General features: G+C 44.7%; 1 protein-coding gene across 1 annotated transcript in view; it reads right to left on the reverse strand.

Annotated features, from left to right (window-relative positions):
• The window catches only part of T265_05018 (hypothetical protein), a gene marked incomplete at both ends in the record, with an annotated part of 55,219 nt that overhangs the window by 33,554 nt on the left and 6,828 nt on the right, over window positions 1-14,837 (reverse strand). Inside the window, 2 exons of the mRNA XM_009169908.1 lie at window positions 8,689-8,788; window positions 8,878-9,333. Coding sequence (XP_009168172.1) covers window positions 8,689-8,788; window positions 8,878-9,246 — 469 coding nt within the window. The remainder of the gene's footprint in view (window positions 1-8,688; window positions 8,789-8,877; window positions 9,334-14,837) is intronic.

A 14,837-nucleotide genomic window follows, 5' to 3' on the forward strand; every position in this document is an offset into this window, starting at 1 on the left:
GGAGTTCGGCTGAAAATGACAGCATGCTCGCTGCCGGGATCGGTGATATGCCCAATCCTGCTTTTAACCATGCACACCAAGACCACAATAACTGCTTTTATTTTGACTGTAATGTGTAAATCTTTTGCCAGCAAGAATTCGGATTGGAAACACGACTTTCTTTAGTAGACGGTGTTTGAGCATAATTGGTACACTCTTTAACTACCTTAATCTGATAACCTGTATTTGCTCCTCTAACGATCCGGACTCACTGCTACATATCTGTTGAAGGACACGTCCATTAAAAACGTGTTGGAGTCAGTTAACGTCTGGTGTGTCACGGTGACGTTTGTGACATATGAGACATTTGGAGACAAATGAGGTTCTTACATCAGAGACGAGGTCATCATCATCATCGACAGCATGACATCAGTGTTCAACACAGATGCTTAACTGCCGTAAGAGACCAGGTATCATAGCAACAAACAAAGACTGATATCAAGGTCATCTTTTAGGCACAGCACTTTGTTTCAGACGCTACAGACGACTCAAGCTGGTGAGTACTGCTCATGCGTGGATGAGTAAACCTAGCAACAAACACATGCTCTTCATTCTGAGGTTACAAGAGTGTACAGGGGGTGGGAAATCGTAAGTCAAATCTCCGCACTACGCAGTTGCACAGCGATTCCCGAAAAAAAGACCACGTCCAATCATTTAAAGTACTTGATGCAGGTTCATCATCGTTTACCGCTAAAAGAATAGCGCACACAAGTCCAGGTCTACTAATCTCCCTCTAGGTGTGATTTCGAAACTGAGATTCATGATACCTTGGAAACAGTGCCCCATGGTGATTTCAATGACAGTAATGAACAAAAATGGGGAGACACGACAACCCTGCTGATCCTCACCCACTGTTGAAAACTATTGGACGGTTCACTGCAAACACCAACGCGACAAGAAGTCAGGGAACAAGGGGCAAGAAGAAAGTTCAAAATTCGTGGGCATTTTTTCAGCTGCAGCACGCTTTCGGTGCCCAGCTGCCGTGCCAACGGAAGGAGGCACGAGCGCTGAGATACTGACAGGTTTCCCAAGCCTAGACGGGAGTAGCCGAACCACGGACCTTCCGGTCCGTAAGGCGGCGCGTTAACCCCTTAGCTATCTCAAATTATCTCGTAGGTAATCCCAATCGGTTAAGTATCAGTGGGAAAACCTACCAATTCACGGAGTCAAACACCCCTCCTGAAGTCATGAAAGACCACCGTTAATCGGCATGACCCCGCCCAAGCACTCGAAATAATGTGGACAGCCTAACATGATCTGACTTTTGATTTATTCTGTTGGCGCCTTTGCTGCTGCAAATGTTTCAAAATGGCAGTTTCGCAGTACCCACTAGAAAATATGGGTCCAAGTGCGCCAAATTGATGGTTATATGGCACGAAAATCACGCATGGTACAAAGAGATGTTACAATGGGTAGCAAGCACGGCAAACGTTACAAAGGCAAAACTGAACAGGCACGTTAGACTATTGCACTACAAACATATTTGGTAAGGCGCACACGCACGCGCTGCAAATTCAACAGTTTCTCTTGAAAAAAGACCGACCAAAAGTGAATTTTCTTGCACAGCTTTCTTTCTGTAACGGAGTTCGCGACTGATACACGCTACAGGAGATCAACTGAAAGTAAGCCATCCTGATTTTCGTCCATTCAGAGAGGAAGGGGGTAAATGCAGTAGGGAGATTTCTCATAATATGTAGTTGGGAGCATGAACAACTAAAGATGTAAAGCACACCATATAACGCTTTTCAGACCGACTCTAGCTCAACAGGCATGTGTAAGTGGGTTCAAGATCAATATGCCAAAGGCCTAAAAGGCCAAAAACAAGCTTAAGAGTCTACCTTGCAAAATTATGCTCACAAAAAATCGTCGGTAGTTAGAAACGGCTACAACTGCTCCAACTTGATAGTTCCACTAACCTGACGAGTTCAGACGGGGACAGTGATGCAAGTAGAACATAAGGTTGACGGGAACTGCGCCTACCTGATAAGCGTTTGCAGCAATTGTGTTTCCTCAAAGACATTGGTTCCTTGAGACTATGTTGAGTTACGTCAAAGCATGAAGCTGAGAAGCTTCTTGCTAGTCATGACGAATCTCTTACAGTGAACGAAAATAAGTGACTTGGGGACTCCCTTCAGAGCAATCTTGCATCAGCAACCCAACCGTAGCCAGTCTAATATCCCATCCATAGTCACTCAGGTCTGATCTGTAGATGATGGATGCCAAAACACCAAGGACGACCAAGTAAACGGGGTGCCAATGGTCGTAAGAACCCCATCCAAATCATGAAGTTCTTCTAATGAATAGGCCAAAAGTTTTGAACAAGGAAAGACGAGAGGTTTCAATGTGTCCACCGGAAATAATATCACCGGTTACGGTTAAGTTACGAACAGTGAAAAACGAAAATACACCAAAAAGAAACCAGTCACAGGAAGATGGCCAAATGGGTCAAGTTAGCCGTCATCAAAAAGTAGGTATACTGAAAATCCAGCAGAACGAAACACCGACCAGATCAAAGTGGTTCTGTTGTCCACGTCCTCAACAACAAACTACTGTACGAAAAAGAGAAGTAAAAATACATCGTGAATCATTGGTCGAGTGGAAACAAATATAAAAATCAGACCAAATGTACAACAGCAACAGCTGAGAGCAGTCCTCATGTTTATGACTAGGACGTGCCAAGCGGTTTGGATGTTCTTAATTAGGGGTGGCATTGCTCAACACAATGTACTGGATAAACGTATTAGTCGTAAAATGAAAGATCGATGAGAAAACAGTGGGGCACGACGACTTTGGAACAAGCACAAACTAGCCTGAGTCTATGTTGGGCGAAACCGAAATGTCAGCGAATGACAGCAAAACTGATAAGTATGTAATTGTCCACAAAGAGGGTGCTATTAACTTATATCAAAAATTCTCAAACGGGACTTTGGGGGGGGGGGTACTGAGTTGGACGAGATGGAATGATGGAGCGATGGAGATGTGCTTGTTAGAGTGAACGGATGTATCATTGGCATGTTCATTCCGTTCTTTAACGCGGACAAACAGGCACGCATGTACACAGGCACACATTAGCTGGAGGTATTCATTACATTTTTATGCTAGAAAAGGTCATTTTGCAAAACACCGTTCACATGCACCTTCCAATTCTGCAACGGACTAAAGTGCAGGTGCAACAAACCAAACAGTCTAGTCATTTATGCGCATTGTCACCAAAGTGTATCGATTTGCTACTGAAGGGATTGTTGGTAGGTCGGGCTGTGGGAATGGCTCTGTTCGTTTACACACCAACGCACCATTTAGCAACACCGCCACGGTAATTCAGTACGCACGGATGATACTCCCCGGTTGCTGGTAGAACGTTTGCAATCAAACTAGTCAAACTCAGTGAAAAGAACAACAGTATGTGTAACCGCGAGCACATTAGCATACAAAACCTCCAACATTTTATGAAACTAATTAAAAGTCGCATTGGAATGACATTGTCAGATCAATCCTCTCCACGTTTACCTACAAACTAAACCGACGCAAACGCAGAACCGTGGGGCTCTATGTTACTTCCTAAGACTTGACGCGTCGGGCGAGAATAATATCTGTGAGTGAGACTCCAACATATTGTGCATGAAAAAAGGTATACCGCTTTTGCATGCCGAATCGGTGCGAACAGAAGGTATGAACAAGCATCCAATAACTACATCATCTATTCAAGCACACATCACTATCGATTGAACAGCCGTCCTCCTGTCCTGGGGCGATTATTCTGATGAGTCCACCCCAAGCGGGCGAGCAATGGACTCGCGCTCTGCCCTTATTACAGTTCATCAAAAGCATCATCCTTAGCAGTACCGGGTTTTGCATTCCGAACATTTGATATGCGAAGGAAACAATTTATCACTACTCCACCAGCACAAGCTGGATGCGTCTGAAATTTCATATCTGAACAGACGAACATGTTCATGCTTGAGGGATGTTCCCCAACTGAATACAGTTACCTAATGAGGGATGAATCTGGCAAAACTGATAACTCACTATCCGCTAAATCGCATCAACGTTACTATGGTCCGGAGAGTACTTCACTATCCTAAATATCAACCCAACTGAATTCTATGGGGGAATTTCCTGAAGAACATCATAAACTGAAGACCTATCCGAATTTCACTTAGGTCTGTTGTTCATAACTTCGTACGCAAAGGAACTGTCAACAAAATAGCCAACAAATACATACACGTAAAAAACAGCTATTTCAGGACGAATTACTGCATGCTTAACACTGAAATGACCACACCATCACCTTTTGCCAAATTTTGATCAAAGCATCTCCAAAACCATCAACACAAATAGAGGGAATCTCACCACATCTGACTGTTTTGCTCTTGTGTTACGCATAGAGCCTTGTATGCATAAACCACACAGTTCAAGTTTGACCACCTTTTTGTCCCTTTAAAGGTGTTAGAATAAATGTATTTGGCGACTCCAAACTTCAAACGCAGGACACTTCTGAGGGTTAAACCGATGACCTCCGAACTGTTCTACGACAATTGTATTTATTTCAAAAGCTTTAGGCTAAACGGTCTGACCATACCGTGTTAGTCCGGCTTGCGAGCAAGATACAGGCAGGTCAGTGACAGGACGTCATCCATTGTTTCGTCAACGCGTCACTATAATTTAAGTGGTTGGGCAGAAATGATGTACACCATATACATACCAGGCTACTTGGTGAACCTCTTGTATTGTTTGTAAGGGACAACACTTCGATACTTTGAGTATCGGTTTGAGTGAACCATGAAGCGGCGTTTCCGCTGCACTTTAGTTGAGGAACGTCACAAACGAGAAATCTATCTGAAACTCCAGTTCGTGAAAATCAGTTACGAATACAACACAAAAAGAAATTAATGTGCATAGATTAGAGGTTGACTACCATTCTCTGACTAGCCGCAAACGGAACGAAATCCGTCTCAAATTGAATTTGGATCGACGATACGATACTGCTTAATGTAATCAGCCGCTGAAAGCCATGTCAGAGGAACCTCACATCCCATAATGCTAATGGATCTATCTTTGGACATTTGGAATAAGGGTGTGCGATAGAGCACATGTGGAAGCATCATCTATTTAACAATGCTACCTTATACACCTCATTCAAAGTGGCCAACTTCTGAACTGGTAAAAGGGCTTAGAAGCAATCGCGAAAATTCCGACAGAATGACCAACTTCCGGGATGTCGTCCACACGATCCACCCTGTGCTTGCTGCAGACTGATAGGCGATTTTATTGACACTTCCTAGCTAGATTGTCGTGAGTAGATTTGAGAATCCCCAAACGAGTTTAGTCATGTAAATGAAGCCAATCAATGCTAAAAAGCCAAGGAGCACTGTACAGCTGGTTCACATTAATCAGCAGTGCGCATCTCCCGAATGTTTAAACAGTTTCAAACCCGGCTAGTAGTTTGAACACATCCGTTTAGTCACAAGCGGCTGACCAGAAATGTGATTAACTCGCACTTGGACAGCATTGAGAGCCGCTCAACCTCCAACCACGTTGTTATGCGTTGAATGGCTTCTCAGAGGAAGAATAATTCCACTAGATGAGTAAAAATTCCACGTGAGAAGCCGTCACAATCAGTATGTGATTAAGTGATGTGGTTTCTGTAGGATGAACGACACTATATCCTGCTCAAGGTAGAGCTACTGATCTGCCTATCATGATCCAGCTAGATGGTCTGAATTTGTCTGGAGGTGTAGACATGCCTACCAAGCGCCAGATTCCTATCTTTTCCCGTTTCATCTGTATTTTTCGACAGGTCTGCCAAATTACAGTTGTATGGCAGCGAATAATCGGCGTTGAACACCGATGTGGCATCAAAAAAAACTCCGAACGGCTGAAAATGGTCGACTACTTCTCTTATCGTTTTTATCCCACGGAAGACGCAATGGAGGTGAAATTCACCGAGTTTGATGAAATTCTTTCTCAACAATGTAAAACTCAAATATCCCAACCTTTCCAAGTGTTTACTAACCGGAAGCGAATCAGCTGATATCCTTCGATCAACGCTGATAAACATAGCAATATTTTGACTTATGGACAGTTCCTCCAAGGAATGTGGAGGAATTCCTCGTTGAAAACTCCCCTCATACATGTACCTGTTGAAGCCACCAGTCATGAAGTCTTTTGCAGAATTGGTAGGGAAAAATTCAAAGTACGAACAATCAACCGATGTCATGAGGAAAACGGACAAACGCAAATAAGGTGGCAAGGTTTCCAAAGAAGAGTGGTGTAGTGACAATCGAATGAAAAACTTTGACTAAAAAGTCTATAAAATCAAGTAAATGAGCTTTGTTCTTCTCCCTAAGTAACAGGAGTGTTGGAACGCAGCTCTGGTTAGTGAATTTCAATCCATGGTAGAAGCGATTACGAAAACAAGGCAAAAAAACCTACCTACTTGGTGCCATATGGGTGTGAGTTCAGACAGCAGGCAAAAAAATTTGGTCGTTGTTCACTCCATCAGAGGGCTCTAGTTCCACTGAAAGTATGCGTGCAGGTGTCGAATTCCGGTCAGTCAATAACTAAAAATGCACACGCGATCTAATCGATATTCACCGCTCCAAGTTAGGTGCATATGCTAATCAGACAGAATTGTTAGGCCGACAATGTTACGCTGTACAACAGCAGCAAAAGGACGGTTCACATCCCTTACACATCCCGACACCTTGAAAACAAGCATACTATGGCACCCAGGCGCTACTTAAAACAACTTCACTGTGTTCGCAATATTGTCATCTATGTAGAGGACATCATGATTCATTCAAATCACTAAGCCCCTCCGCGCAGCATGGCAGAAATTCCGGGAAATGGGATTACATGAAGCAAAGCACCAGCTGTTGAAATTTCAAGATAAAAACACAAGGATTTCCACAAAAACATTTGGCCGTAGGATTGAATTTTACTGTCTTATTTGCCATCAAAACAAGCAAAGTAAAGGAAATCCGATTGTAGTGTGCAGAATCAAACAAATGGGCTGATAATTACCATTAAACAATGCGAAATGAACCATCGAAACCTTTCTTTTTGACCACCTGTTAATGGGTCATTTTCTTGTGGTTGTGCATGAAGTTTCGAGAGTTGGTGCTCTAGCTAATGCGCTTTAGTGGAGCTGCCTTAATCCACAAACCCGAAGAAACCTACTGGTTCCCTGTGTAACGAAACTCTTCACTGGTTACCGGAAATCCAGATATAAACTCAACCGTATATGGTCGACGAACGGTTACAGGGATTCCGTTGGGAAAGGCATACGTCGTACATCCCCTATCTATCTGAAATATCTCGGGGGAAACGTGATAAACCTGACTCCAAGGACAAGCATAGGCTATGAATTCGTCTCAACAGGAACGTCAACAAAGTTAGTGAGCAGTGTTCAACCGAATAACGCCTCACTTATGCACGTTTGAGGCATTCATCGCAACTGTGTGTAAACATGGACTGGTTGAAACCAGGCTATCGTTATTTTCGGTTTCGAGAATTTTCTACGGAACAAATGTGTGAAAAGATGAACAAGGGACAACCGGAAAATTGTGTACAGTCAGAAAAACTCAACTACCATGAAGATTAGCTAGGCATATAATACTACCGGGTTAATCAATGCCAGTTATTCTGCATGCACTAATTTGTGGCAAATGATTCCAAAAGATGAGACAATCATAGCACACTTAATAAAGCTGAGTGGTGAGCAGACTTGTCTCTGAGGTAGAAATCAATGGAAAACGGCATCTTTGGCGTAATCACATCAAGAATGATCACGCGATAAACACAAGATGTCTATTCGAATGGGAACGAAACGTTTGCAGGACAAATATCAATCAAGAGGAACAGCAATATTCTGAAACACCGGTAGGGAGCAATTTTGATCAGTCCCATGTGTGCTCCGTCGAAAGTGGTAATCGTCATGTTTGATATATTATCCGTCTAGCCAGTGTTCCGCGTATGACCGGCAGACATTTGAGAAACAGAGCATTGATTTCTTATGACTACCTGCTCTTTAATGACCCCTCTTTGAAACGACTGCGCTTCTGTGCAGGCTAACATGAGGCATGGGTTCTTCTTACCCCTCAAATAGAACCGTCTGCCTGTTACAACCGAATCCGCTTGGTACTGATGCGTTCACAATTCAACCACCCTAAACTACTCAAAACACTATCTCTTACCAATACGTAGTTGAATCAAATGAAAAAAAGAGTTTGAAAATATATCGCACAAACAAATGAACTATATTTTAGCTGAAAACGCAAGTAGAAAACCGAAGTGCGCATCCACAAAGCAGAAAGTCAAATAACTTGGCGAAAGATAAAACAAAAGACTCAGTCCAGAAATATGATCCCTTGACCACCACAATGAGTCAAACGTGCTCAATTTGCTTAACGGATTGAATTTGCTTTTCTAGAAAACCAGCAGGCGTGGGAGAGAAACAATCGCCTACTAAATGCTTCCAAACAGTGCCAGTCAAACGCCAAGCTGCGCGGGAATTTTACAACCACACGGATCAGGTTTGTAACCCGTGCAGCAGTAGTAGTAGTAGCATGCAACAAAGCAGTTAGGATAAACAGCATCTACCACAGTGCGCGAAAAAAGTGCACGAGTTGCTAGAAAAAAGGAGCTTACCGACAACCATCAGTGTGAAATTGAAGCCTTTCTTGACCGCCTTACGATGCATCTGGTCCGGTAAATGGCCAAAGCCAAGACGACTATCCTCCTCGGACGTCTAGAAACGACGAAAATCGACATCATGAGTGCATGGAGACAGATGTGAAATGGACGTCAATTGACAGCAACAAACGAGGAAAAACATACCAATGGGATTCCTCGGGATCTATTATAAGACAGGGCCAAGGGATCCCCGCTAATGAGGCGCATGCGCCGATTCGGATCGTACATACTTTTTTCACGGACACGTGCACGGACCTCCTTGCGCGAATTAATTGGTCGGTGTTGAAATGGGCCACGAGCATCGCTACGGCTTTCTAGCTCGGCTAACTCTAAAGCATCAATATAACGTTGCAATACACCGCCAATCTCCGCTGTCTGTTCCGGGCGTGGACAAACTCCAGGTCTGGGTGTTTCTGGGGATGAGATGACATCACTTTGGGCGCAGACAAGTGCCGTGAATTGACTGCGATCACGTATCACAGAAGAAACCAAACTTTCTGCGGTTTCCGACATGGCATAAGACAGTGTGTCTGAAGAATCGTGCGAGCTAACGGCAGGAGAGACGGGAATAGGTGTTTGGTGATGTCTTCTACTCCAGCGCTGCAGAGTACTTACAAGACGTCCTGGGAACTTGTGGTGTTTGGATTTGGCAGGCTTTGTAGAGGAGCTTTGTGAGGCATAACTTGAGAAAGAGAATACGGAAGACAAGTCGTCGTGGCTCATAGCGACTACCACTGGCCGTGACTACTCGGTAAAAACCAATTCAAACCGCAAACTGCGTCAAACCTGCCAACGGCGGACGAAAATTTGCATACCACCATGTAGCGATAGTGCACTCATTTCTGTGTCTGGAGTCAAATAAGAATGCTCGTTCGCCTGTCCAGTGTGTGTATGTGTAAACAACATCACATCTTTACGCACACGAAGAATGCTGACGATGACTGACCAACCACGAATAAGATAACTGAAACCGACCGCTTATCTTCTGACTCGAGGACGACAGACGAACAAGGACCACAATGTGAAAGGAAGTTGTACACGCGGAACACAAGTGTTCCACTAGGCTTTGATGAACTCCTGGAAAACCTCAGACCAGAAGGTAAGTCAAACCACCTGAACAATATAGTTGCTGGCGAGTAAATAGTTAATAGCACACTAAAAACAGGCTCCATAAATTCTACAAATTTGGTCACCCTAGTTGCAACCAGTGAGTACATCTGAAAGATATAAAGAAATATTCATTTGGGATCTGAGGTCAGGTGATAAACCGGTTGGTGATCGACCGCAAAACCACGTCTATTCAATCCGAACGAGAACATCAAACCGAAACTCCTAGAAAGTATGTTTTGACGAAAATCCTTTGTGGTATGCAGAGAGAAATTACGAGAATGGTTCAGGCTAAGAGTGATCATTGTAAGAGTTTACCTCAGTAGTTTGGAAATGTATTTATCATTTTTATATCAAATTGATCGGTATTGTCAAACGCAGTTCTAATACACTGCACCGAAACTGATACAGGTCACGGAGTGTCCAATCCGTGTTTCAGGGGCCGACTGTACGTCTGGATAGCGTGTTACCATCGCTGATATGCTCTGCAAGGAGAGCAGGGATCACTGCGATTCCCGGACTGAGAAGCCTACAAGCTCAGCTAGGGATCGACACAGATATGCAAAACAAGGACGCATGAGAGGATATCGACATTACGGGTCAACGTCCTCTGGGCGGAAAATCGGAATTCGGTGCTATGCAGGGCAATTCTATTAAGTGGAGGGAAAGAAAAGAAGAATCTACATACTGTCCGTATGGATCAAAAATGTTCTTTCTCAAGTTAATTGCGATTCCCTGGACCGTATCACCCTTTCAAGGTGACTGTTTAGCAAATCGAATAACATAGGACAACAAGCACTCAGAACTTCACTGCTGCGGCCACTAACATCTACAACAGCATTGACGCTAGCAACATTTGATTCAGTTAGCCGATTCCTATCGTTTTAAACACGTCTTTGGGGGCAGAAAACATCATCATCAAAGACAACAACATCGGTGTTGGCACTGATGCTTCACTGCCGTACAACCATCACGGTTGTACGAGGACTGGGATACTGTCAGGGCGCCCACACCTAGACAGGAGGACGATTAGGGTCCTCAACCAAAGCCTTTGGCTCAAAAACCCAACCGTAAGGCAGCGGTGTTCGGCTGGAAATGCAAGTAAATTACCATTTTTTTACGGAACACGTCGCCATACATGTTCTAACCCCCAACTTGGAGGGCCAGGAGGCTGCGTTCGTCGGACCTCTACCCATGGACCAACCTGGTATGAGAGACTCTGTGAGCATCGTGCGGATACTCTCCAGTATAGCTCAATGAGTCGCCGAGGTACACAAACCGCTACACCACGGTAAGGTCCAGTCTCTTCGTGACGAGGGCAGAAAACAAGTCTGATTTGATGGAAGACAATCTAAAAATTAAAAAAGCACAACCTCTGTGCACTCTGGTGTGCGGCCATCAAGCGAAGGCTCAGCTAACTGTAAACGAGACGCCAGTGTTTGCCGACAAGGGCAAAAACGTCCAGGACGGTGGAAGATAAAATGAGTCTGACAGTCAACAAGACACACTTCTGGTTGACGCAGAAACAGCTATCATAACCAGCGATTGCAGTACACCAGTCCATACATTCTGGTTGCCACAACAGAAATGAACAACCAGGTTTGGGTGAAGGTGAGAATGCATCCTGCTTGGTCGTCAAAACTTGAAATGCAATTGTCAAAAGGGCATTAAAACCTCAAGCGTTTCTTGAGAGACGCAAATAATTGCGGCGCCGCCAACAGACAGATCTGTGGTTTGGTAGGCAGTTGAAGTTACAGAAGACGATGTCATGTCGTTCGGTGACCTCAAACGTATGACGCTCCGAAGTATACTACCCACGTTGAATAAGTAGTTCGACGCTCGCTCGAAACTCGTGCCCTCGGCCTACATGTACGGTCGACAGTCTGAGTTGCTAAGTAGTAAGTCCTGGATTGGTGCCCAAGAATAGGATTTCACACGACAAGTTGGCTGTCCAACCGGGCCTTAGCACCGCTTGACCCACCTACCAGCGCCTCAGCGGTGTCTGAGCCCGTCGCAACACGGCATGTGACGCATCGTGTCCTGGACAAGCTGAGGGCGGACGCAATGGACGGGAAGCTATGAATCTCCCTTTCTGGAAATTCAGCCAGTTGTTCCCAAATGAATCACGGAGAAAATGCTTCCGGTAGATAAACCGAAACAATACTTATCCCGGGATACCAAACGACCTGGGTTTCTGCATCACTAGATTTACGAAAGCTTCGAAAGGGTGACGAGTTACGGTACTCGCGTCCTCGGTTCTTGTTTCTGACAGCGAACATACATCAATGCAGAAGCAAATCAGAGTACAAGCAAGAGTGTTTATTTTTGTTCTTGCGGAGGCGGCTAACCAGGTCGACTTTTTGGGCTTGAAGATTGACCTCGATGTATCTGAGTCGGTCACAACAGACAAACGTGTAGGATTGAGTATCAACCATAATTGTTGTAACCGTCTGAGTTCGCTTCCGACGACCTGTTTCCCTGCGCATTATCTTACTCTGCCCGAGCATATCCCCATTTGTCCTCGCATTAATGGATCATATTGTACGTTACCGTGAACATTGGGTTGATGGGCAAGATGTAATGCCTCGAAAAAAGGACGGAAAATTTTGACGCTACGACTCCCCAGTCAGGGGACGCAGACGCTGCTTGCTACGGTCATCAACTTCGGTCAGCTATGGTAAGACGATACGTTGGAATGTCAAGTTCAGTTCACTTCCAATGTGCACTGTTGAATGATAGTTTCAAAGAGCATTGCTTCGCGAATCCCATTAATCACTTTGCAAGAGAACCCGGAGGACTGGGTAGCTAGTGAAACGGGAGATGCAGCAGTGTTGTTGTAAAACATGCTGGTAAAGGTTCAGCGGATTGTTTCACCCCCCGAATGCCATTTAGGGCTGCAAAGTACCACGCAATTGCTTCCTGTTCCACAAAGTTGACTGGAGGAAATCCTACCTGACCACCAAGTTTGAAATTCCGACTGTGCATTTCATCAGTGCACACGGGAAGAACGTCCACTCACCTACTGAGGAACCAGGTCCGACTATAGGGGCTGTGGCAATCAACCAATATACCGTTCATAAGAATGTGCGTGATGGAGAAATCTGGAGTTAAGGAAGTACAGTCCAAAGAAAGATGACCGCAAATAGCAAAGCACAGTAGACCGGATCCGAATCTTCGGCAAAGTTGCTGAAAACTCTTCGACAGCCCACGACCGTTTTCGCCCTCCTTGGGGCTCATCAGGTAGGCGCAGTCCCCGAGTTTCCGTCAACCATATGTTCTACATCTATATGTCCTACATATTTTCTACAGCAAGACTCACAAACACTCAGCTGTGGAACCCTTCCGATGCAGAGCTACCGTGAACCTCGAAAGATGTACCAGGGTTGAGAGATTTACACCTTACCCAGGCGTAGACAGAAGCAACCGAAAAGTCAGAGTTGGCTTGACTACGTGCATCCTCATTAAATATTGAGCTGTCTTAAGGCTAGTTGGGCTATACAGTATATAACATGGAATGGCACATCTAAAAAAAGCTCAGGACAGTAAAAAAAAGGACGAGTACGAAACCGAGTGCACTTCCGTAACATATCTGAAGAGGTTTCTAACGACAAATATTCGGCCTCTCGAGCTTTAGTCAAAATGTCAAGTTGAACCCAATTGTCACCTCCACATTACTGCTCTAAGCCGCTGGCTGTGTGCCATGACGACTCTTCCAGTTCGGAATACAAGAACAAGTCTGGATAGTTAGTGGACCACGTGGAAGAAGTCACATGGCGCAGTTGTCCTTGTCACAGAGGACAAGGCATCATACCCTTTAAATTAATTTGAAAGTTTTCAACTGAGCTTCCATCCTGTAAATGGAGTTACCCAGTGCATAAAAGCTCACAAGCACTGTACAGCTGTTCTGTCCCTTCTAAGATTCACCAGCAATCGCTGCGTCGCTTTGCTATAAGCACTAGTGAGGTCACCACGATTCGTGACGAAACTCTTGCGAAAAAAAATGCCAAATAACCCGGCCACCAGCTGAACAACCTAAGCTATCAACAGTATCTTCCATATCAAATCGTAAGTATGCAGAGAAGAACCAACTGCTGATGCCACCAAGGACGGAAGGCCCATAAGAAAGCCCAACTTCTTCAGAGAAGGGAAGGTATCAGCTCTGCGTCTTAGGGTTGGGTTTATGGCACACCGGTCTGTTCAACAGCTTTATTCAGGTGCGAAGCACCGCTTCCATGAAGTGATATCAAAGGCTGATAGTGCTCGACCATCCATATCTAAGAAAAAATCACTGTTCATTAGCGAATCAGTAATCAGCAGCCATCCTACTGCATACAGTAGGTTTGCTCAGTGATGGCCATGTCCTACCTCCCTAGTGGTGACGCTAAAGGCAAGAGTTGATGCGCGCGATCGCAAGATTGGATGAGCCTAAGCAATCGTGCAGTTCTACGGGGCCCGTTGGCACCCTGAAGGCTGCAAAAATGGCCAGCTCTATTTTCCATTACCTCCGTTTAGCCCACCCCTTGGAACGTACTCCCTTAGTGCCCGCTGCAGTGCTACGCAAGGCGACAAGGTAGAAGGATGACACTTTGGTACTTGTTCTTCCGTTTTAACTAGCCATAGGGATAAAAGCACTTCAAGTATGTGACATTTGCAACCCGTTAGACCCTTAACGGCCTAAAAATGGTGACCATAGGACTGAAACTCGAAATATGGTCGGAGTAGAAATCCACTTTAGAACCATTACCACCATGAAAACTGAGTCATCATCATCATCATCATCATCAAAGACATCAACATCAGTGTTGCCACTGATGCTTCACTGCCGTACAACCATAAAGTTCGTTTAGTTATATATGTGTATATATATAAATATAGTAGTATTAAAAGCCCTACAGTGAAGAGAAGAGAAAAAGAGTGGGTGAGGGAGGGGACCTAGTGCTGGCCTATGTCAAGCATACTGAGGTGCCTACACCTCCAACCGCTCAATCAGACAATCT

This window comes from Opisthorchis viverrini, assembly GCF_000715545.1.
Source record: "Opisthorchis viverrini unplaced genomic scaffold opera_v5_88, whole genome shotgun sequence".
In the NCBI taxonomy this organism is placed as follows: Eukaryota; Metazoa; Platyhelminthes; class Trematoda; order Opisthorchiida; family Opisthorchiidae; genus Opisthorchis; species Opisthorchis viverrini.